This window comes from Zonotrichia leucophrys, chromosome 14 (genome assembly GCF_028769735.1).
Source record: "Zonotrichia leucophrys gambelii isolate GWCS_2022_RI chromosome 14, RI_Zleu_2.0, whole genome shotgun sequence".
Lineage (NCBI taxonomy): Eukaryota > Metazoa > Chordata > Aves > Passeriformes > Passerellidae > Zonotrichia > Zonotrichia leucophrys.
The window spans coordinates 14,453,133-14,476,663 of NC_088184.1; the positions used below are offsets into that span (position 1 = coordinate 14,453,133).

At 51.3% G+C, this 23,531-nt stretch overlaps 1 protein-coding gene across 3 annotated transcripts in view; it reads right to left on the reverse strand.

The window, feature by feature from the left end:
* The window catches only part of CACNA1H (calcium voltage-gated channel subunit alpha1 H), a 161,456-nt gene that overhangs the window by 68,111 nt on the left and 69,814 nt on the right, over window positions 1-23,531 (reverse strand). For all 3 annotated transcript variants that reach the window (XM_064725503.1, XM_064725504.1, XM_064725502.1), the window contains exons 8-10: window positions 16,822-16,914; window positions 13,644-14,421; window positions 8,484-8,899 (exon numbers count right to left, since the gene is read on the reverse strand). In XM_064725503.1, the coding sequence (XP_064581573.1) occupies window positions 8,484-8,899; window positions 13,644-14,421; window positions 16,822-16,914 (1,287 nt within the window). The remainder of the gene's footprint in view (window positions 1-8,483; window positions 8,900-13,643; window positions 14,422-16,821; window positions 16,915-23,531) is intronic.

Below are 23,531 nucleotides of genomic sequence, written 5' to 3' on the forward strand. Positions count from 1 at the left end.
TGGCTGTGATGCTCCCAGAGGCACAACCTGGGATTTCTGGGATTTCTGGGATTTGTGGCTGTGCCCACCCTGCAGCTCAGCCCCCTGGCACACCCAGCACTGGGCCCCCTGGCAGCAGCACCAGCAGCACATCAGGAGCTGCTCCAGAGCCACCCCAGCTGCTGATGTGTGCTCCTGGCAGCTCCCAGCACCAGGGAGGGCTCTGCAGCACACACAGGTCACTGGCAGGAGATAATTGCCCAGCAACCCACGCTGTTCTCTGCCTCTCTGGCCCAAAATCATCTCCACAAACGACTTTCAACTCTTTGTCCTCCCAGCAGCAGCGACCCAAACGATGCCCTCAGGGTGGATGCTTTGCCCCTGAACCCTTCAGGAATGAAAGGAAAATGCTGATTTCTCTCCCATATCCTGTTCTCTCCCCAGTGGTTTCATTTATTCCTGTTTATTGACTGGGTTTGAGGCGGCTCAGAGCTGGGAAATTCCTGCCTGGGGAGCAGAGAGGGAGGGATTGGTGCCCCTGATGCCAGCTCTGCCCCAGGTGCAGCTCTGGGAGCTGCCAGCACCCCCTGGCCTCCCATCCCACCCCAGCCCCAAGGAACGAACCAATCCATGTATAGTCATGTCGAGAGACAGGGAATTACAGGATCCATCTGTCTGCAGCAAAGCCAATTCCCTCTGGAGTATATAAAATTAACTCCTTTTTTTTTTTTTTTTTCCTTTTTTTGGGTGTTGTTTTCTCTGTTTTACTACAGTCACAACTTTCAGATCTGGGTGGGACAAGGAGAGGACAAGGACAGGGAGAGAGGAGCTGTTAATGTAGACAGGGAGAAAACTCCTGGGCGAGTGGTCTCCTGGCCCATCCTCCAAAAAAGCTTTGCCACTGATGCTCCGAGGGCTGTGCTCTGTGTTTTTCCCAAATTGGGAGTCAGGCTGTCTTTAGGGCTGTAAACCAGACAGTGCAAACAAAAATAGAGCTGGAAGAAGAATGTGAGCAGGGATGCCAAAGCTCCCTCATTTCCAAGAGTCTCGCTCCTCTCACATCAGCTTTCCACCCCACTCCTAAAAAAGCATCCCCACCCTGGAGCACAAACCCCAGCAGGAGCGTGCAAGGTGACATTTTCACTTCATTCATAATTCTGGGAGATCTCCCTGGTTAAAAGCTGAGGAGAATCCACAGCTGGGATGGCAGCAGTGGGGATGGAGCCCACGGGGAGAGGCTGCATTGCCACCCTGAGCATCTTTAATCCACACCTGGCTGCTCCTTCCATGCCTTCACAAGGATTTTCTCAGTTTCTGCATTAGAGGTGCAAGTCTCTGTTCCCATTCCCAATTTTAACATTCCTTGCAATAACTCAAAGTCACTAAAACTGGAAAGAATTCCAAGGTCGTCAACACACCACTAACCCACACCATGAAATGTCACATCCACTGATTTTTCCAGCATTTTCAGGGATGGTGACCCCGCCTTCCAGTGTTTAACCACCCTTCCAAGGAGGAAATATTTCCTAAAATGCCACCTGACACATCTGGCTGGCACAGAGCACATTGCAATCCTGGTCTCAGGGAACAAAAAAACCCCAGGAAACACAAGATGGATGCAGAAACATCCTCAGCTGATGGTGTTCCAGCAGTTCCATCCCTCCTGTGTCAACCCAAGCCTCTCCTTGCTACCCAAGGTGCTAAAGCTTTCCTGCCTCAGCCTTTCACAATCCCCTGCTTTTCCTGGAGGCTCCTGGGAGGATGGCAGCTGCTGGAGGGACCTGGCTGGGGCACTGTGACATCTCTGGGGTCCCTGATCACAGCTGGCACCGGAGCTGTGCCTGGAACTCGTCCTTTGTCACCTGTGGGACACAGATTTGCTCAAAGCCACCCTCACCCTCCTCTCCCAAAGCCAGCCCCAGATGGAAAGCAGGGATGTGGCTGGAGGAACAGACCCCACAAAAGCCCCTCTGAGGTGTGGAAGCCACTCCATGTCCCCCTGCACAAAGTGGCCACACGGTGCCAACCCTGCCTGGCCTGGAGCTCATCACAGCCCCTGTCCCAGCACCAGGGGCTGGCTGGGATTTCCACACTTTCCTGATGGAATGCAGCTGCCAGGAGCACTCTGCTCTCCTGCTGGGGGCTGGATGCTGCTGGGTTTATTTTACCTGCCAGCTGAAACTCAAACAATCCTGGCTGCAGCTGCCAGCCCCAGTGTCACCCGGGGGCTCTGCAGTGGGGCTGTGTGGGATCAGGGCATGGGGATGGATCCAGATGGGGAAAAAACAACATCTGGGGGTCCTGTGGGACTGAGAGCACCCCCAGTTTGCAGCAGGGAAAGCTGTCACTGTCACCTGCCTGTCACTGTCACCTGTCACTGTCACCTTCTATCCAACCCTCACCAGAGACAACAACTGATGGCACAAGTGAGGGGAAGCAAGCACTGGGAAACATTCCTGCAGCTCCACAGGGAATTTTGGGATATTCCCGTGGCTGATGAGCACATGCAGAGCAAGCAGAGCCCCCCCTGCTCTGGCTGTGCCCTGGGGGGAGCTATGACCTCAGCCCTGCCCTGCTGAGGTGCTGCTCCTGCCTGCTCCAAGGCCCAGGAAGGGAAGGATCTCTGGGATCTCTTTCCCTTATATAGTAAAAAAAAATATCCCAAGAGAAGGAAAACAGAGCAGGGGAGGAGCCCTTAAATTGGAGAAAAGGGGGAGAGAGGAGGTTCTGTGTGGAAGGCTGTGGTTTATCCATGACCACGGTCCAGCAGCGAGCCAGGACACCTGGATTTTCCCTGCCAGCACTTCCTGCTGCCCTGCCTTGATCCCTGATCCCCTCTGAGGTGGGAATGACATTTCCAGGTGGAAATCTCCATGTGGGAGCTGCTGCTGGCTCTGCTCCCCAACCTGGTACTGACCTGACAGCAAGAGGGCCTGGATGTGCAATAAAAACATCTCGGGGCACAAAAGATGGAAAACATCCCTTTCTTCCTAAAGTTCCTCAGGAAAAGCCCTTCCCTGAGGTGGGGACAGAATTCAGGTTGTGGAAAAAGCTGAATTTCCATCACTGATGTGTTCTCCAGTGATCCAACCAAGGATCCTTGAGAGGGAGAGCTCAGAGTGCAGCTGGCCCAGCCCAAATGACACTGGCAAGGGGATTTATTTACCTTACCATAAACCAAAAAATCAAGCAATAAAATTGCCTCAACCTATATTAATATATAAAATAATATACAAATATTAAAGATGCTGCTAAAAAAGCTTTGTTTTCAGTTAAACCAACCAGTACCCATATAAATACTTATACTACTATCAGACAAAATAGAACAAAACCCTAGAATTCCTTTTTAACAATCAAAAAACCCAAAGCACTCCTGAGTCTCACACCACTCCTACCACAGCCACACACACACTGGGCTGAATTTTCACATCCCAGCCTGGGCTGGGGGAATCACTTTTCCTCAAATCCTGCCAGTGTGCGAGTCCTGAAAATTGGATCCTGTGAAAATCTGGAAGAGAGAAGAAGTTTTGCCAGCTGAAAGCGTGAACCTCAGCTCAGGGTAGTATTTTATTGACTCGCAACTCAAAAGGAATTTCAGCAATTTGCTTCAAACACTGCTGAAAAATCCTGCTCTGCTTTCTGAGTAAGTGCTGAGCTTTCCATGCCAAACCAATTTTTCAAGCCAAAATTGACAAACGCTAAAGCAGGACGTCACTGCTGAAGCGAGCGCTGCCTTCAATCACACAGAATGACTTTTACTCCACAATAATGAAATGTTCTACTCAAAACCAACACTCCTCTCACTCTGACAAGCCACGGACCACTGGGTGCACCTCAAGGTCAGCTCCTGCTCCAAAGGCAGCTGCTCCCAACGAAACATGCCATGGATGAGGGATCAGAAAAGCAATTAAAAGCTCTTTGAACAGCAATAGCTTGGAACAAATACTAATTTGTACTTCTCTGCTGAGGAGAGAATATAAAATAACGTTTCTAGTGCCATTTGATGTAAATGGAGCTTTTTATGTGGAATCATTACAAGCACCAACAGCTCCTTCAGTGAATTCTTCTGGGAAGCTGAGTGGGGGGCTCATGGATCATTTCCCTCTGCAGGGACCACACCAGCAAATGAGGGGCTCTGTCCTTCTCCTGGTTAATCCCAAAGCTGGGATTTGAGGCAGGCTGTAGGAACAGCAATTTTTTCCTCAGAGCACTCAGAGATGCTGACTCTGGGGCAAAAAGGAATCAGTTTTCCACTTGGGAATGTTCTGGGATGGGATCCCTGTGCCAGGATCCAGCCCACCAGGCCAAGGTGGTGCCTTTGGAGTGCCCTGCTCCCTGCTCAGTGCTGCAGTGCCATGGCACATTCTCAGATCCTCTGGAGAGCTGTCAGCTGCAATGAATGCAGAACAAAACTCATCCAATGTTCTGAAATGGCCTGGAAGATTAATGCAAGGATTGCCTCCCTCTTTGTACTTGGCTCTCCTCATCCGCGGGAGCGCTCCTTGTGCTGGGGATGGATGGATTAATGAATTAATAAATAAATAAAAAACAAGTAAATAAACACAGCACTGGAGGGGAGAAATAAAAGCCAGGGAGGACTCTACAGCAGGCAATTAACCTTTGAAATCCAAGCTGAGCTGCTGCTAATGAACAGCACACTGGAACTCTGAGATCCCAGCCATGCCCCAGATGGAGCTGGCTCTGAACCCTGAGGATGCCCTGGGCAGGATCTGGCTGCTCCCAACGCCTGGAGTGCCAAGGAAACACTTCCCATCAGCAGCTGCCCTGATCTCCTGCCACCAGTGGGCTGTGCTGCCCTGAGAAAAGCTCTGCACAGCACTTCTGGTGTCTCCTCACCTTCCCCAGGAGCTGTCACGGGACAGGATCCCCTGGAGGGTTTGGAACAATGCTTTGGAATATGTGAAAAGGAGAGATTCTGCCCTGGAGAGGCCCTGGCACAGATTCCCAGAGCAGCTGTGGCTGCCCCTGCATCCCTGGCAGTGCCCAAGGCCAGGCTGGATGAGGTTTGGAGCTGCCTGGGATGGTGGAAGGTGTCCCTGCCATGGTGAGGAGGAATGAGATGATGATGATGATGATGATGATGATGATGATGATGTTTCAAGTCCCTTCCATGGTTCCATGACTCACCCGAGCTCTGTGCTCTAAAGGGGGTGGTGCCATTTAGCCAGGAGCAGCCAGGTGAGCAGACCTGTGGGAATTTCACATTCCCATAAAAACACAGACTGAGGTCCTGAGGGGCCTTGGGTGAGGCCAGGGCTCTCTTTGTCTGGAGGCAGCACCCGAGGCTGTGACAGTACAGCCCCAGCTCCTCCTGACTCTGCTCCCTCTGACAGGATCAGAATGGGATGGGGCTGTCCCACAGGAGGGTCAGGTTGGATTTTAGGGAAAGGTTGCTGGGCACTGTCCAGGCTCCCCAGGGAATGGGCACAGCCCTGAGGCTGCCAGAGCTCCAGGAGGGTTTGGACAACACTGCAGGGATGCCCAGGGTGGGATTTGGGGATTCTGTGTGGGTCCCTCCTGACTCAGGGTGTTCCATGATTCCAAAATCAAAGAAGCCCCAGGAGCCCGGTGGGTTTTGCCTCCAGCCTGGCACCTTCCAGGCAGGATTCCCTCATCCAGCAGAGCTGGACAATGATGCTCCACTGCCTCAAGAGGGCTCCGTGAGACTTCTCTGCAGAGCTCTGCCGCGTCCCAGGATGAGAGGAGGAACAGCAGCACCAGTCCTGCTCCATCTCCCCTCAGAACCCCTCACCCTCCCTACACACACGCAGCACTGAGGCTTTGGCTCAATAAAAATCGATTTTCTGTGTCCATCTACCTGCAAAGCCACTGGGGACTACGGAGAAGTCTGGGATAAAAAAAAAAAAAAAAAAAAGGAAAAATTCATGAGTAAATTGTATAAAAGGGATTGGGCATTTCCCTGTGGACCCTGAGGTTTGGGATGGGCTTTCCTGGGCTGCTGCTCTGCTTTGTTTGCAGTTTGATCCAACCAGACAATGGCCTAAAAAAAGTGGGGAAGTCAAGAGCAGAGAAGCAGAACAGCTGAAGCTGTTTCACTCTGAATAAATGGTGGGAAGTGGTGGGACAGGTTTCCTAGAGCAGCTGTGGATGTCCTATCCCTGGACATGTCCAAGTTGGATAGGGAACAACCTGGGAGACTGGAAGGTGTCCCTGCCCTTGGCAAAGTGGATGAACTTTAAAATTACAACCATTTCAGGATTCTGTGGTTGTGTCCAGCAGAGCCCTTCCAATGCTGTCGCCAGCAGAGCACAGGCTCCCCTGGATTCCCTAAAAACTGCTCTTGGAGTAACTTGGAACAGCAAGGAAAAGAGAGGAGAGCCACAGAGCAGCTCCTAAATCCTTTTAACTTGGGGAATGGCCTCTGCATTTGGCAGGATGGAGAAGACAACAACAACAACACCTGGTTACAGCCTGGAGAGGCTCAGAACTTCCCACCTGGAATACTCTGGGGGCAGATGCTGGGCAGCACCCAGCCAGCTGTGATCCCACTGCTGTTCCTGTCAGGCTCACAACCCCAAAGGAGCCATTCCCCCTCCCTCCACCCCAACACCCAGCTCTGCCTCTGGGGCACTTTGCAGACACCTCCTCCTGCTCTCCACACCAACCAGCCCCACTCTGAGCCTTGCAGCCAATTCTCACACGAGGGGGGCTCCCAAATCCCTCCCACTTTGCCCACAGGAGCCACAGAGTTTTGTGCCAAAATCCAGAGCAGTTTCCTGTTGGATTTGGGCAGTGCCTCAGCCCCTGGGACCCTGCTGGGAGGTGAGGTGTCACCAAGCTGGGCTCTGACACTCCACGCCTCATTATCCCAGTGTCCCAGGCACGTGGGAGAACTTTTCCAGGTTTCACTTCCATTTTCCTCCCTTTTTATTGGGCAGTGCCTGTGAGCAGAGCTGGCAGCAATCTGCCACTCCGCAGCCAAAAAGCTTCGGAATCTTTATTGCCATTGGCTTTGAGATGCCCTAAAGCCAAGCTTTTACAAGGTAAAATCCAATAAAAGCCAGCCAGCTACAGCTCTCCTTTGTTAGCAGCAAGGCTGTAATTATCCCAGTTCGCTTTTATGGGACTGATTGGGGACACACTCCATGTGATCCTGGATTTTCTCCTGCTGCCTGCCTCAGGTTTTCCCCAAGCTCCCATCACGGCAAAATCCAAGGGCTGACAAAGCTGTATCCGCCTGACAAAAGAGTATCCATGCAGAAATGAGGGATGAATGGCCTATTCAGAAGCCACTGACAAGGTGTATTTCCCAATTTTAGAACTTCTTGTGGAACAACGAAGCAGGATTCAACAGGGAGCTGACAGGGACAGCTCAATCTCTGCTGGATTTGGACACTTTGCTGTAATTCTGATTTGTCGTTGCACGGTTGAGGTCGTTTTAGCTGAGTCCTGGGTTTTTTTTGTTTTGGAAATAAAATAAGTCTTAGCCTAAAATAGGGGAGGTTAAAGCACAGAAGTGGAGAGAAAATGAAGTAGCAGCACTCCAGAGGGTTTTTTGTCATGGTCCTGAGCAGTGCTTAATCCTGGGAAATGATGGAGAAGGAGCTGCAGAGCCTCTCTCGTGTCCTGCCTTTGGGTGGATTATGCTGCTCTGCCTTTCCTCCTCATTCCCAAACAGACAGGCCATGGAAGAGAGGAGGAGCAGCTTTAAAAATAACCCTGACCTGGTCATGACCCTGCAGGGAAGGTTCTGGGGAAGCACTGGATGCCTTTGATCCCAGAAAAACAGACCTGGCCTCGTTGGGATGCGTTTCCTGCACCTGACACAGAGTTCAGGTGACATGAGAAATTCCCAAGCATGCCTCGACGAAACAGTGGAAAATCCCCGATTTTTCCAAGATAGAAAAGCCCAGAAGAACAGCACTTTGCCAGGGTGACCAAGTGGAGGTGCTCTCCTGTCTCAGCTCCCTGTCCCATGGCACAGCCCCTCCAGTCCCAGCTGTCCTCAGCTCCAGCTCTGCTTCCTGCCATCCCAGCACTGGGAAGAACAGCACCATTCCTCTAAACACTTCAATAAAGTCCTGCTTACACCCTGTGAGAGCAAATTAAAGGGTTTGGAGCCTTCAGGGACACCCTAATTTCTTTCTCTTTGTTGCTTTTAGTATTGCCTGATAGTTTAAGTCTTATTTGAAGCTCCAGATCAAAGAAGAAATTTCTGCCTGGGTTATCTCCAGCACAACCATCAGACCAAAGGTATTTCCACCACAAAAATTCCTACTTGTATGAATAATTCCCAGCCAACGAGCAGCCAGGCTCTGAGCAGACACATCCACCACACACATTTCACCTCTGCAGCACTTCCAGGTGTCCCACACCCCAAAGGCTTCTCCTGCTCCTCACGGGATCATCTTCAATCCTGTTCCCAACCACGAAAATCATTGTTCCTCCTGACATTGCTTCAGAGCCACCCCAAGCCATCCCTGCAGGAGCACCCAAACCCCAAACCCTGAGGAGTCACTCACCTGCTCGTGGTACTCGATGCCCATGCTGAGGGTGTTGATGAGGATGGCGATCATGATCCCGCGGTTGAAGTACTTGCTCTCCACGATCCTCTTGAGTTTGGTGCCGAACGCCTTCCAGAGCTTCACCACCTTGTTCCTCTCCTTGGCCTTCTTCTTCTTCCTCCTCCTCCTGCCGCGCTGCTGCTGGAGCTGGTCGCGGTGGTCGCCGTGGCGCAGGTCCTGCGTGAACTCGTAGACGCCGTTGCTGTCGGAGTCGCCGTTGCTGTCGGAGTCGCTGAGGGCGAACTCGGGGTCGTCCAGGAGGCTGGCACAGAAGGGACAGTCCTGCAGCTCGCAGCTCAGCCCGGGGCCACCAGCGCTGGGCAGGGCCCCAGCTGCGCTCAGCCCCGACAGCCGGCTGGGCGTCCGGCGGAGACCTGCGGGGCAAGGGCACCGTGAGACACCGAGAGACACCATTGAGAGACCACTGAGAGCCACCACTGAGAGCCACCATGCACCAAGAGTACCATGAGACACTGCTGAGAGCCACCTGAGACACCACTGAGAGCCACCAGACACTGAGAACCACCATGCACCAAGAGCCACCACTGAGTCACCATGCACTGAAAGCCACTGTGAGACACCGAGACACCACTGAGAACCACCATGCACCAAGAACCACCATGAGACACTGCTGAGAGCCACCAGACACTGAGAGCCACCAGACACTGAGAGCTACCACGAGACACTGCTGAGAGCCACCAGAGACACCACTGAGAGCCACCATGCACCAAGAGCCACCACTGAGTCACCATGCACTGAAAGCCACTGTGAGACACCGAGACACCACTGAGAACCACCATGCACCAAGAGCCACCACTGAGTCACCATGCACTGAAAGCCACTGTGAGACACCGAGACACCACTGAGAACCACCATGCACTGAAAGCCACTGTGAGACACCGAGACACCACTGAGAGCCACCATGCACCAAGAACCACTGTGAGACACTGCTGAGAGCCACCAGACATTGAGAGTCACCATGGGCCACCAAGAGTCATTGAGAGACACCACTGAAAGCCACCACATGCTCTGAGCCACTGAGAGCCACCAGATACCAGGAGCCACCGTGGGCCATGAGCCACTGCAAGACACCACTGAGAGCCACTGTGCACCAAAAGCCACCATGGGCAACTGAGAGCCACCAAGAGCCACTGAGTGTCATGAGACATTGTGCACCAAAAGCCACCATGCACCAAGAGCCACAGAGAGCCAGCACACACTGGGAGCCACCATGAGCCACCACATGCCAATGTGAGGTCATTCCCCCTTGTCCTGTTCTTCCCTGGGAGCAGAGCCCGACCCCCCTGGCTGTCCCCTCCTGTCAGGGAGTTGTACAGAGCCAGAAGGTCCCCCCAAGCCTCCTTTTCTCCAGGCTGAGTCACCACAGCTGCTCCTCACAGGAATTATTCTCCAGACCCTAAAAAAGCCTTCCATCCCTCTATCCTCCCAAGCAGCCCTGGTGGTTGCCTCATTTTCCCCTCTTCCCCTCTTTTCCCACCCTCTACCCCCTCCATGGGCTCTCATTTTGTGTCCTGGGCTGAGGGAAGAGTGACGGTGCCATCCCTCCCTTCCCATTATTCCTGATTATCCCTGGGCAGCTCCCATCATTAACGATCTCTGAGCACTATCAAGCTGTTCCACCCAATTTAGCCACCACTGCCATTTAGCTCCTAATGAGGAGGGAGAGGGAGAAGGGACCAAAGGTGGCTGCTGGGATCACAGCTCAGAGAGTCACCAAGTCCCCTCTGTCTCCTTCAGCTTTTAATAAAGCTCAGGTGGATTCGCTGTCTGAGGCACAGGGCTGAGCCTTCAGGGGGATTTAAAATCAAACACATGTTTTGTGGTGTGAAGAAAAATGCTGGCTGTCCTGGAACCAGGGAATGGAAGGACAGGGACAAGAGTAACTGGGATGATTTGGGTGGAACAGCACCCAGATTTTATTTCCTCATATTTAGGAATCCAGTCCTTAAGTTTCCTCATATTTAGGAATCTTATTCGCAGTCTCCTTATATTTAGCAACCAGATATTAATGGCATGAGCACAGGATGCTTCCCACAGAATTCCGTTTAAGCATCAATTCCTTGAGATTCAGGGACATGAGGCAAAGGGACAATTTTCCCCTCTCACAGAACCATGGAAAAGACCTCTAAGTTCACCTCTAAGTCCATTAAACCACATCCATAAGTGCCACATCCATGTGGAGGTGGGATGGCGACCACTTGGATGAATTTTGAAGCAGTGGCTGCTCCTGGCTCTGAGCCCTGGAGCTTGGAGCTCACCCAGCAGGAATGCTGATTCCAGCCCCAGCTCCGAACCAAGCCAACGCATCCCTTCGCTGGAAAACCAGGATGTGACAAGAGTCAAAACACATTTTCCTTGCCTGAATGTCACATGGGTATCAGTGGCCTTCAGAAGGGCCTTGGAGGACGTGCCTGGCTCCTGGGCATTGCGTCACGGCCACAGCCAGGATCGGGAATGTTTTGCCCCTTGCACGGTGCTCCTGCTCAGGACTGAGCCAAGGGGGGAGAAGGCTCAGCCCAGCCCCAGGAGCAGCACAGGGAGGGGGTTTGCCAGATGGCTTTTAATGCTATCAAAGTGTTAAAAACGATATGAAAAGCCCTGGCGCCGCAGATGTCTTCAAAATACCAGAGTCTCCTTGGCTGCCTGCTAAAATAACCTCCAGCATTGCAGGGCACGGGAACACGGGGAACAAGCTGTACTCGGAGCTCTTCAAATCCACAACAAAAGAGGCAGGAGAATGCTCTCTCCCACCACTGCATCCTTCCCAGCAGACACCAACCTGGCCTCCAGCTGGGGCTGGGAGAGCCCGGGCTGTTAATGCTCCTTAAAGCTCTCAATTAGCACTTCTGTGCTCTCCCTGCACTAGCCTTGCACTGAACACGCTCTGCTTGTTGGCTTGGGAAAAAAGAGAGAGAATTAAAGGCTCTTTGTTTCCCCAAAAAAGGGCTGAGGGAGGGTTGGGAGAGCTTGGGGTTCTTGCTTGTGGCTCCTTTGCTGAGTTTTAGGGATGGAGAAATGGGAATTGAGGGCTGTGCCTGGCAGACTTCCACCCTTCCACTTCATCCCAAAGCCTGGAAGTCACATCCAGCACCCCTGGAAGTCACATCCAGCACCCCTGGAAGTCACATCCAGCACCCCTGGAAGTCACATCCAGCACCCCTGGAAGCCACATCCAGCACCCCTGGTGCAGAACTGACCCTGACCCAGCCCTGCAGGAGTGGCTGAGTGGGAAGAAGGGCCTGGAAAGAGGCAGATCCATGGAAGGGAAGGTCCATGGGCACTCACAGGGTCTCCAGGTCTGCCCCAATCCCTCCCCAGCCCGTTTCCCTCAGGGGATGGATGAGCAGCCTCTCCCCACCTTCCAGCCCTTCCCAGCTGTGAGCACACTTCTGGAAGAGACAAAACAATTCCAGGAGATTTGTTTAAAGCATTTTGGCATCCTCTGGGCTGAAATCCCTCTGTGGAAAGAGGACACTGTAATTGCATTATTAATGACAACTCAATCTAATCCCAGCTTTCAAAGAACCACCCCAGGCTGCGGGAAAATCTCCTAAATCACCGAGTTGGCTCGGGGATGTCACAGTTGGGACTGAGATTTGGGTCTTTCTTCTCCTAAAAAGGACCCCAGCAGCAAGCAGGAGGATCCAAACTCTGACTTCAACAGCTCTCCTGCTCCTTTCTTTCCCAATTCCAGCCTTCTGCAGAGCCTGGGTTTTTATCTCAAGGTAAAAACGCATTCTCCTAAAAACCTTCACTAATTGGCACAGCTAAGGATGAAGCAGTGATTTATAAAAAGTCCTTGCTGAACAACAGAACTGTTGGCAGTAACCTTGCCCCCCGTGCCAAGCTCCCGAGCGTTCGGAAGCGTCTGCCCGAGGCAGTTTCTATAAACAATCCACTTTTACCCTTTTGTGTGGTCCTTAAAAACAACAAAATTAACAAAGGCAAGCCTCCCAAACCCTCTGTCAAGCAAGCTTCCCTGTGACCCCCCTCAAAGCCAGGCTTGGTATTTTTTCAGCACATCCATCACCAGGGTAAATATTTGTGTCCATGCAGACGCAAATAAACAGTTTTGGAAAACACAGGCATTGAAAAAACCAAATGACGAGTTTGGCTTAAAGAGATTAAAAAATAGAAGCTGGATCTTTGTGACTTTTCACTGTTGGAGGGCTTAAGAGTATTTTGCAGCTTTTAGCTCCAGCCACGAGGACTGGAAAAACATTTTATAAAATAGAAATCCAAGTGTTGCGTGTAATCACTGCTCCAGTGGGTGATTTATATGTGAGGGGAGATAAAACCTCCCTGGCTGTGCTGGGGTGGCTGCATCTGTGCAGAGAGGATGGGACAGAGGCACTGAACTGCTCCCCAAAATCCTCCCCAGACTGAATGGAGCCCCAAATCCGCAGCAAAACTCAGTTCCACATTTCTTCTGCACACAGGGAAAGCCTGAGATGCGCAGCTCTGCTCCTGTCCTGCCCTCCACACGTCCTCTGAGCACTGAAACTGCTGCTCCTCCTTGCCAAAAAGAGATTCAGAGGCTCCAGGGCCCAGCAGAGCAGAACTGGACGTGTCTGGTTCGAGTTCTTTCAGTGCCTGCCTGTTTTAAACGTCTTAGTTTGCTTTATCTTATGCTTCTCCTGCAGATTCCACCTGCTCATCCTTTTCAAGAACCCCTGGGGGTTCTCTGCTGGAGCTCCAGCATCCACTGGAGCTGTAATCCCCGGGGCTGCAGAGCTCTGGGATTGGGTAGGAACAGTGGGAGCACCTCCAGGATATCACAAAGCACACGAGAGCTCAAACCCTGATGTTGTAACCACAGCAAAGAGGCCTCCACAGGCCTCAAGCTCCATGAGAGCTCAAACCCTGATGTTGTAACCACAGCAGAGGCCTCCACAGGCCTCAAGCTCCATGAGAGCTCAAACCCTTATTTTGTAACCACAGCAAAAAGGCCTCCACCATCCATGACGGCAAATCCAAGGATTTACCTGTCCCACAGCACACTCCCAACCATCCCAACCCTCAGCACCACACACTAAAATCTCAACTCTGGAGCCATTCACCCTTCTCCCAGACAAACCCCAGCTCTGTTGCCCTTACCATGCTCTCCCACCAGCTGCTGCAGCTTCCCGTACGAATCCAGGCCCAGACTCCCGGGGCTGTTCCCCACGGCCACCGGAGAATTCCCGTTCTTCTTCCCTTTGGGCAAGGCCGCCGAGCCGGCCCTGCCGCCGGGCGAGGGCAGGATGGTGGGGTAGTTCATGCTGCCCTGGCTGCCCAGCCCGGCCAGTTTGGTGCCCACGGGGCTGCTGGCGGCCCTGCAGCCCCCCGGAGGCCCCTCCACGTGGCAGTCGGCGTGGTAGATGCTGTGCACGGCGCCGGCGGGGCCCTGCGGCCTGGGCGAGGCGGGCGGCGGCAGCATCAGCTGCCGGCCCGGCTTCATCACCTGCAGCTCCAGCTCGCAGAGCTCGGGGTTGGCACGAGGCCCCCGCGGGCTCCCGTTGCTGATGTGGTAGTGGTGGTGGTGATGGTGGTGGTGGTGGTGGATCAGGTGGTGGATGGAGGTGATTCTCCTCCTGCTCCGCTGGCTCTGCCCACCGCTGCCGCTGCTGTTGGGGTTGACTTTTTTCCGGCGTTTGCTCTGCCAGTTGTTGTAGAGGCGGATGGTCCTTCTCTTCACCTTCCTGAAGATGTGGCAGATGTATTTGAGCAGCTCCTCATAGCAGCTGCCCGGCTCTGAGAAGCTGGCGATGGTGCTGTCGTTGGACAGGTAGCGCGCCCGCTGCTCCTGCATCAGCTGGTTCTCCCGCTGCTTGGTCTCTGAGAATTGGGTGGCAATCACCACCAGGCACAGGTTGATCATGAAGAAGGAGCCAACCTGGGGGGAGAACAGGGCAAGGAGTCAGCAGGTGTCAGAATTCAGGCTGTCCTGGATTGCCAGGACCCTGCCAGGGGGCTCAGAGCCCCTGGCACAGAGCCCAAGGCACCTGTGACTTTGATTATGACCCATGGAAAAAGTTACCAACCTTATATGAGGAACTGCAAACCACTAAAGTATAAGTAGAATAATAATTAGTTTGTCACAAGGTGGAAAAATCAATTGTTTTGGTTTTTAGAATGGGGGTTCAGGGCACAAGATGGAGGAATCTGGGCATGTCCAGTCTTTCCCCTTCTTCTTCTTGGCCTCCATCTTCTGCTGTGATGTTGGCACTTTTGGATTGGTTTAGAGTAGAAGCTCACTGTCTAACATAGGTGATAGGTATTGGAAAGGAATTGTAAATATTGTATATGTAGATTTTAGTGTAAAAAATAACACCCCCCACAGGGGCGGCCAGAGTGCCTCTGTCTGTCCTGCTGAGCGGACCTTGGCTGGACAGGAGAAAGAATTTTATAGATAAGAAACAATAAACAACCTTGAGACCGAGAACTGAAGAGTTCTGACTCCTTCTTTGACTGCCAGGCTGGGAAAAGAGACTTTCTGAAGTATCTTGGGGTCACTGTGACCAGCAGAAGCCCCGAGAAGCAGGGGTGGCATGGAGTGAGGGAAGCTCCTCGCTGCCACACGTGGCTCTCAGCAATCCTGGGATTTCCAAACGTGCCAGATTCCAGGGGCTGCTCACCAAACGTGCTGCCAACGTGTGCCTTAGCTGCTAAACTGCTCTGAAGCATGATCAATGATTTTAGCTCCACTCTCCTCTCCTCCAAGCAGACATTTGCTAACACAAGTGTAGGAAACACACACAGTGCCCAGCACAACGTTGCTTTGGACATTCACAAAGGTCTTGGAAAAGACCTTTGGAATCATCAAGACCAGCCTATGACCCAACACCTCCTCATCAACCAAACTACAGCCCCGAGTGCCACATTTTCCCCTCTTGGTCTTGTAAACCCATCCAGGGAAGGTGACTCCAGCCCCTCCCTGGGCAGAGCATTCCAGTGCCCAGTCACTCTTACAGTGAAGAACTTTTCCCTGAAATTTGGCCAACCTGCAGGGAAAGATGTTTTCAAGTCTTGAAACACCCTCTTCTCTTCTTCAATCGTTTCACACCCCAAAAGAGTGTGAAATCATTTTGGGCGTACAGTCAGGGCCCATGGATCTGTGACCTTGTGCTCCTGTGGCTCCCTGAGCCAGAAAAGCATCTCCGGGACACTCAGTGCTCCAGAGGGGCTGATTCAGTCCTTGGGTGAGCTGATGTGTTCTTGGGGGACACCAAGCTCTCAAAATCAAGTCCCAAGGACAAGAATGTGACCTAAAGCTGCATCCTCCCCTCAGCTGTGGAGCCCACAAAGCGATTTTTCACCACTCTGGTTCCTAAATCAGCCAGAGGGAAATGTCCAATGTTCCCAGCAGGGAATTGGTGCCTTGAGGGGTGAAAAGGGAGTGACCTCAGGGCAGGGATGGATTGAACCTGGAATTGTCTGGTGAATGCTCAGGAGAGCTGTGTGAAGATGGTTTGTGGTGCTGCAATATCAGCCTGGATGCAGCCACAGAAGCAGCAGAGGTGCCTTTCCCAGCCCCAGGTGACTTGGGCAGGAGTCACCTTCTGCCTTTTCCACATGGATCCACTTGGAGAGAAACAGCTCAGTGGAGTGGAGCACGAATCTCTGCTCATGGCCCATTGCTCCAGCTCAGGAACCCCTGACTGCTCCAGGGCACTCTCACCCTGCTCTCATTCAGGTTTCCACTCCTGCTGGGAACTGGCTGGAATTCCCAAGGCCTCCAAACCCTCCCTGACAAGGACAGGGTCACCTGGAAGGACTGGCCAGTCACAAAATCCTGCCTGAAATCTTTGTGCTACCTTCCACTCCTGTCTTCAATATTTCACTTTTCCCCTTCCTGGAGCAGGTTGTGCCCTTTGAGAAACCAGAATTTTATGGAGATGGACTGGCAGCTTTGGAAAACCAGAACCTTGTGGAGATGGACTGGCAGCTTCTGACTGACACCCCAGCATCTCCAGTGGGTGATATTTTCTTTTTAGGAATGTGAGAGATCAGAGAGGTGCACTGCTGCTATGAGAATTATTATTATTTAAAGGGTTCCAGGTGAAATTCAAAGGTTTGAGGGGTCTCTAAAGAAATGAGGCTCCCTCTGGCACACTGAGGAGGAAAAATTTGGATTTTTGGGCACAGACACATCCAGGTGACAAGACCAAGAGTTGGAAAGCAAGAAGAGGGAAAGCCCTGAATCCTGCCCGGTTCTTCCCTGTGGAAAAAAACAGGGAACAACTTCAACCCCCCCAAGGACAAGGAATAGGAGAATCTGCCAAGTCATACTTACTATGATAAGCAATATAAAATATATAAAATTGTAAAAAGAGTGTGCATCCATCACGTAATACATGATGTCCACCCATCCTTCCAGGGTTATCACCTACAGGGAGACAGAGAAAAAGAGTGTGAGGACAAAAGTCACCCCAAAATTTGTTAAATATCAATTTTCCCACAGTGCCAGGTACCCATCCCTCCACAGAAACTCTTGGGTTCCATCCCAAGTTTGTTTGAGAAGGAATGGGGACAAAGGGCTGGCCTGAGGTTCCTACAGGAATCTGGTACAATTAAAACCATGAAACATTCAAATAAACCACCTGAAACACTGGTTCTGAGGCAAAGAAATTCCAAGGAGGGATTAAAATCCCAAAACCAAAACCTCCTTTCCCTGCAGAGATCTGGAGTTTTACCTCAAGCTGCTGGTTTTGTAATGTAACCCAAAAAATTCCCACATTTTAAACTTGATTTTGTGTCTGCAAACCCAATTTCCTTGTTGATTCCTCCTGCCTCAGCATTCCAAGTGCACCACCACTATCATAGTGGGAGAGCATCTGAATGGAAGAGAGGCTTTAATTAAATGTAGACTTGATTTAAGGCTCGTTTTCTCAGCCTTCCTTCCACTAAAAAAAGCAGCTGAGGGTTTAATTAACACCACCCAGGCTGTGTGCACAGCAAAGCGAGCTCTGCCACGTAATTTACACTTTTTATTTAGATAAAATACCCCAAACTTCCAGTGCTGGCTTGCTACTAGAGCTGAAATTCCATCCTGGAACTGCAATTTTCATCAGAACCCACTCCCAGGGACATTCCCCATCACCACCACCCCACCTGAGCCTGGGGGGCCTTGGGAAACCCCACAATTTCAGTGCCATCATCCCTGGTATAAACCCCACAATTTCAGTGCCATCATCCCTGATTCAAACCCCACAATTTCAGTGCCATCATCCCTGATTCAAACCCCACAATTTCAGTGCCATCATCCCTGATTTCAACCCCACAATTTCAGTGCCATCATCCCTGATTTCAACCCCACAATTTCAGTGGCATCATCCCTGATATAAACCCCACAATTTCAGTGGCATCATCCCTGATATAAACCCCACAATTTCAGTGCCATCATCCCTGATTCAAACGCCACAATTTCAGTGGCATCATCCCTGATTTCAACCCCACAATTTTAGTGGCATCATCCCTGATTTCAACCACGTTTGCAGGGAAGGAATTACTGAGGGAAGAGAAGGGGTGGAGGGGATGGGTTGTAGGGGATTTTCTGCCTGGTGTGTCCCCAAAAGCTCATCCATAAACCTTGAAGCAGTGAATAAACCTTGCAGGGAAGTCAGGCACAAATCCATGAATTCCCTGGGTTTTTTTTGCTCAAGGAACAGAAGGAAACTCCTGGATAAGGATCTTCAGGACACGACCACACATTCACACAACCATCAGGACCCACAGAGCAGCTCGGGGCTGCTGCCTCTTTGGGATTTCTCACCCTCAATTCAAAATGCTGATGTTTTCCCAGCAATTTTCTGACCTTCTTCTTGTGGAGGTTCACCCCCACCGAGTGAGGAGGCAGCACAGCTAAAACCAACCAAGCTCATCTGCCAAGGAGGAGATAATTTGTGAAATTTGTCCCTGCAGCTGTTCCCCATGTCAGGGCTGTTAAAGGCTCGTGGGGATCAGGTCTGACACCTTGGCTGCTTCCACAAACTGCTCCCACCTCTGCTGCTCCTCCACATCCCACCCTCGCTGATCAGCCAGCAGGAAGGACTGGCCAGTCACAAAACCACTTTTAAACACCTCCATCCCATGTCCTGCCTGAAATCTTTGTGCTACCTTCCCCTCCTGCCTTCAATATTTCACTTTTCCACTTCCTGGAGGAGGTTGTGCCCTTTGGAAAAGCAGAACCTTGTGGAGATGGACTGGCAGCTCCTGGAGACACCCCCAGCACCTCCAGTGGGTGATATTTTGTTTTTAGGAATGTGAGAGCTCAGAGGGATTCACTGCTGCTATGAGAATTATAGAATGAGAATGCTGTGAGAATTACAGCACTCAGCAAAGCTTGGCTTCCCAGAATTCCAGAATGCTTCAGGTTGGAAAGGACCTCAGAGCCCGCCCATCCATCCATCCATCCATCCATCCATCCATCCATCCATCCATCCATCCATCCATCCATCCATCCATCCATCCATCCCATGGCAGGGACACCTCCCACTGTCCCAGCCTGCCCCAAACCCCATCCAGCCTGGCCTGGACAGTTCCAGCAGCCACAGCTTCTCTGGGAATTCCATTCCAGCCTCTCCCCAGCCTCACAGGGAAGAATTTCTCCCCCAAAATCCCATCCAACCCTGCCCTCTGCCAGTTTAAATCCACTGCCCCTTGTCCTGCCACAAACAGCTTTAACCAAACCCCAGAGGATTCTTTACCCATCATTAACCCCAGGATCAACCCAGGGCAGGTTTTTATCCCCATTTTTCCCCTGGTGCTGTTATTCCCATAGGTGGGAAGGGGTTAAACTGCCTGGTTGTTCATCCATGAGGAACAGCCCAGCAATCAAACCCCTTCCTGCCCTTTCCTGCCTCTCCCTGAGCACACTTGCAGAGAACAAAGTCCTTTTGGGGCAGGTGCTGTGTCTGTGAGGGCTCTGTGCACAGCTGAGCCTCCCACAGCCCTTGTAGGGTCAGGGAAAACAGAGAGAACAGTCAGGAGGTGACACCAAATCTCTGCCCCTTTCCCAGGAATTATTCCCTCTCTCCTTTCCCTCTGGATGCTTAGAAAGTTCTCCAGCCATTCCCACTGAGGGATGAAAAACCCAAGGACCCCAAAAATATGGGATGCACCTCTACACTGGATTTGGATTTAGCTGGAAGTCCTCAAATCCAATGGATTAAACATATTAAACACAGAGAAATAAAAAGGAGTCACCTGAGGGCTTCTGAGCCAGCACTGAGGGCCCACCAACCCTTGCAGGGATATTTTTGTTGCATGAGAGGCAGCATTTCCCACAGGAATCAATCAACACCCCCTGTTCCTCCTCTGGAGGGTGAAAACGCTCACCAGCTCTCGGAATATTCCAGGTGTAATTAGAATTTGTGTTATTTACTGCTCATTTGTAAAGCAAGGGGAGATGCAGGAGGGACAAAGAGACCTCTGGGGCTTGTCCTGGTGTTTGGCACATTGCGGGGTTCATTCCTGGGCTGCCAGGATCCAGGAGCAAATCTAATTTTTTTAACATCTCCTGGAAAAGAGGAGGCTCCCAGACATCCAGCAGGGTTTTTAATCCCAAAGCTCTGGGGAAATGCAGGACAACACGTGCACAGGCACCTGCAAGGGCTGGGCTCCTTCCAGCCTCATCCCTGCTGGGTTTCAAGGACTTCCCGAGGTCATCCTTCCCTGATCCAAGGAAAAATGCACATCCCCAGCAAGGCCCTGTTAAAATGGGAACCAGAGCACCAGGAGCTGATTTATAAACCCCCAGCTAAAGCTTTTAACTGGTTTTGGAAGCCAAACTGGGGCACCTGCACAAGGTTTGCTGCTTTGATCCCACCCTCCCATCCCTGGAAATGTTCCAGGCCAGCTTGGATGGGCCTGGAGCAGCCTGGGAGGGTGGAAGGGGTCCCTGTCCAAACTGGAGGGGTTTTTTTGCAGCCCAAAGCCCTGTGGGATTCCATGGACTCAGAACCAGCAGCTCGGGGATGGTTTTCCAGCACTGCTTTGCTTATTCCACTGAGGAGAAAGGATTTTCTCCTCTCTCCATCCCCACTCTGATTAATCCACTTCACTGCCCTTCCAAGCCCTCCAGGGACGTCTCCCAAAGCCCTGGAGCTCCTTCCTGGTGCTTCCCAATCTGGGCAATCCCTGCTCAGCAATTAAAGGCTGCTCAAGCCCTGCTTGTTCACACGGGGCCTCTCCAAAGGCTCCAGTTCAAAGGCTCCCACCAGCACAACCCACAATTATTTATCAGCCAGATAAGAGGGTGAGAACTCGCTCCTAATTCTGCTCTGATGGGAAAGATGTGCGAGGCACAGGAAAATCAGCAGCTGCAGGGCCAGAGCTGGGAGATTGAATTAGGATGATTGGCAGGGTGGTGCTGGAGGTGCTGCTCCTGCTCCTCACCTGGGGCACAGGAGGGACCTGGGAAAAGATTTCTGCCTTGCCAGGAGAACAGGGCTGTCCTCTCACCCCACTCAGCTCCTGGGTGATGCTCAGGTCCTCCCCTGCTCCTCCAGTTCTTTATCCCTTCCCCAGGGATAAATCATTTCTCTCCCATTAATACCAGTAAATCTCTCAGTTTTGCCCAATTCTCTCTCCCCTCACTGCAAGAATTTAAAAGAAAACTCCCTCAGGGGAACACACAGACAGGTTTTGATTTCAGTGATGCTTGGCTTGAACACTCCCCAAGCACCTGACTCACAGGAGCAGGATGAGTGTGGACAAAACCCAATCAGATTTAATTTTTTTAGGTCTTTGCTGATTCTGATCCCCCTGCTCTGCTCATGCCACAGTAATTTCATCAGCTGTAATAAAGATGCTCGTCTGATTTATAGGAGAGTAATTGGGGACAGAATCAGATCTTCTAGGCAAGCTAATCAGAGTCAATCTAAAACTCCAGAGTGAAAATCACGAGGGAAATGGAGATTAAAGCTGCTGGCAATTAACTCAGACCTCCTCAGTGCTCCCAGGGAGGCAGCAGGTTTACACTGCTTTTTCTGGGGTCACTTCAGAGCTTGCACTGAACGATTTTCTTTTATTGTGTCGAGAAGTTTTCATCATAAACCCTCTTTCCTTTGAGCTCTGCCAAAATCTTTGCAAATTCTTGGCTGCAGCCGACTCCAAGAGAGCGGGACGGGTTTGTTTGGTTTGTTTTTTTTTTTTTGCTCCAGTGTCAGATAACAAAGAGCAAAAAGAATCATCCAGGGGGAGAAAACCTCGCTCAGACTCCAAGTTCCACGAGTCGAGGGCTGAATTCCTGGCTGCTGGAAAGCACCAAGGGCTGGTGCCAGAGCTGCAGCTCCAAACCCACCTCCAGCTCCTCGGATCAGTCGAGGGAAGGTTGGAAAGGCGCCGCGTGCAGCGAGCCTGATGATGGGATGATGATCAGAACCCAGCACAGGGCACACAAAACTCCAGCCTGGAGCTGTCTCGTGGCAAGATTTCCCCGCTCTGATTACCTGAACAAACTTCATTTGGAGTGACAGCCTCTCTGAGCAGGCACCCAAAATCAGCATCGCTCCCTTATTAAAATCCTGATAAAATGCAGATCTGGCAACCAGAAATTCCTTCTGATTCCAGGGTTGCAGCTGCTGGCTGAGCTCAGTGCCTGGCTGAGGCTGGAGATGCTCTGGAAACCCAGAGAAAGCCACATTTGAAGACTTCATCTTGACTGACACCTCTAATTTGCACTCAGCCGCTTTTTCTTCGGCCTAAATTGAGTCCTTTGGGGGACAAAAAATGGGAATTATCCGCATCCAAATCAATTATCCTGAACCCAACAGCAACTCTGAGGATGGCCATGAGTGTTTGGGGTCATTTAGTTTTTATCTCCTCATTCCCTTGGCCCTGCTATGAGGCTTTCTGATATTTTATTTTCATCAAACTTATCAAGATGGGATCCAGTGCTATAAATTGTGAGAGTTATTAATTACCCTGATGGCTTCAGGAAGTTTTATAAGGCCTTTAACTTCCATTTCTGAAAGCCTCTTATCTGAATTTCACCCTCTTGGGCAACGTGGATTTGGCTCCCAAGCACTGCCCAGTGAATATTCCAGGGAATATTGCACAGGCAGAGCGAGCTTGGCAGATAATCAAATCCCTATTTTTGAAGCCAACGTCACCATTTTAATTATTTCCTCCCGAAACATCTCGTTAAGGAACCTCTGTGGCCAGAAAAACAGGTTTATTACATTGAGAAACATCCTTTGAACAGATGCTTTTCCTTTCACTTCGAGGCCTTGTCATTTCTTTATAAATTGAGCCTTGCAGAGCAGGAATCTGCTCTGAAAAGTGGCCCTAAATGATGGGAAAAAAGGAAATTGTGCTTCTTTCCCTGCCTTGGGCTCCTGACTTGTCAAATCTGGTCCCATAGATGCAATGCCTGGGCAGTGCTGGCAGCACTTGGTGGATTTTGAGAAGCAAATTGGGAAATGAGGTGTGGGGTGAAGTCAGACACGTCACTGATGCTGTTGTTTGTCACCCAAAACCTCATGGAATGGTAGCTCTGGGGTCAAAACCAGCCCAAATCCCAGTTTGGCTCCAAAGGAAGGTGAATTGTTGTTGCAAGGCCCTCATCTGACAGCAAAACCTCCCTGATTTCCCTCAGCTGCTGCTCCAATAAATCCCACCCAGCCCATATCCCCGAGTTTGGGATGATCCCTGTCCCCATGGATTGTGAGAAGGACCCTTGGCCAAGGAAAGGGTTTAACTGCTCACCTGAGGCCCTGGGAGCCCCACAAATCCCAAATTTCTGACAGAGCCCTGCTGGGACAGGAAGGGTTTGCCATGAGGGAAAGGGGAAAGGGGAAAGGGGAAAGGGGAAAGGGGAAAGGGGAAAGGGAGGCTGAGGGGATTTTACTGATTTACTGATCCCAAACCATATCTGGGAGGATGAGGCCGGGAAATGAGGGTGAAGGAGCTGCACCTTTGGCTCAGGAGAAAGATCACAGAGCGGATTTGGGGCAACCGAAGAAAAGTGAGATTTCCCTGTGAGAATTATGGATTTATGGA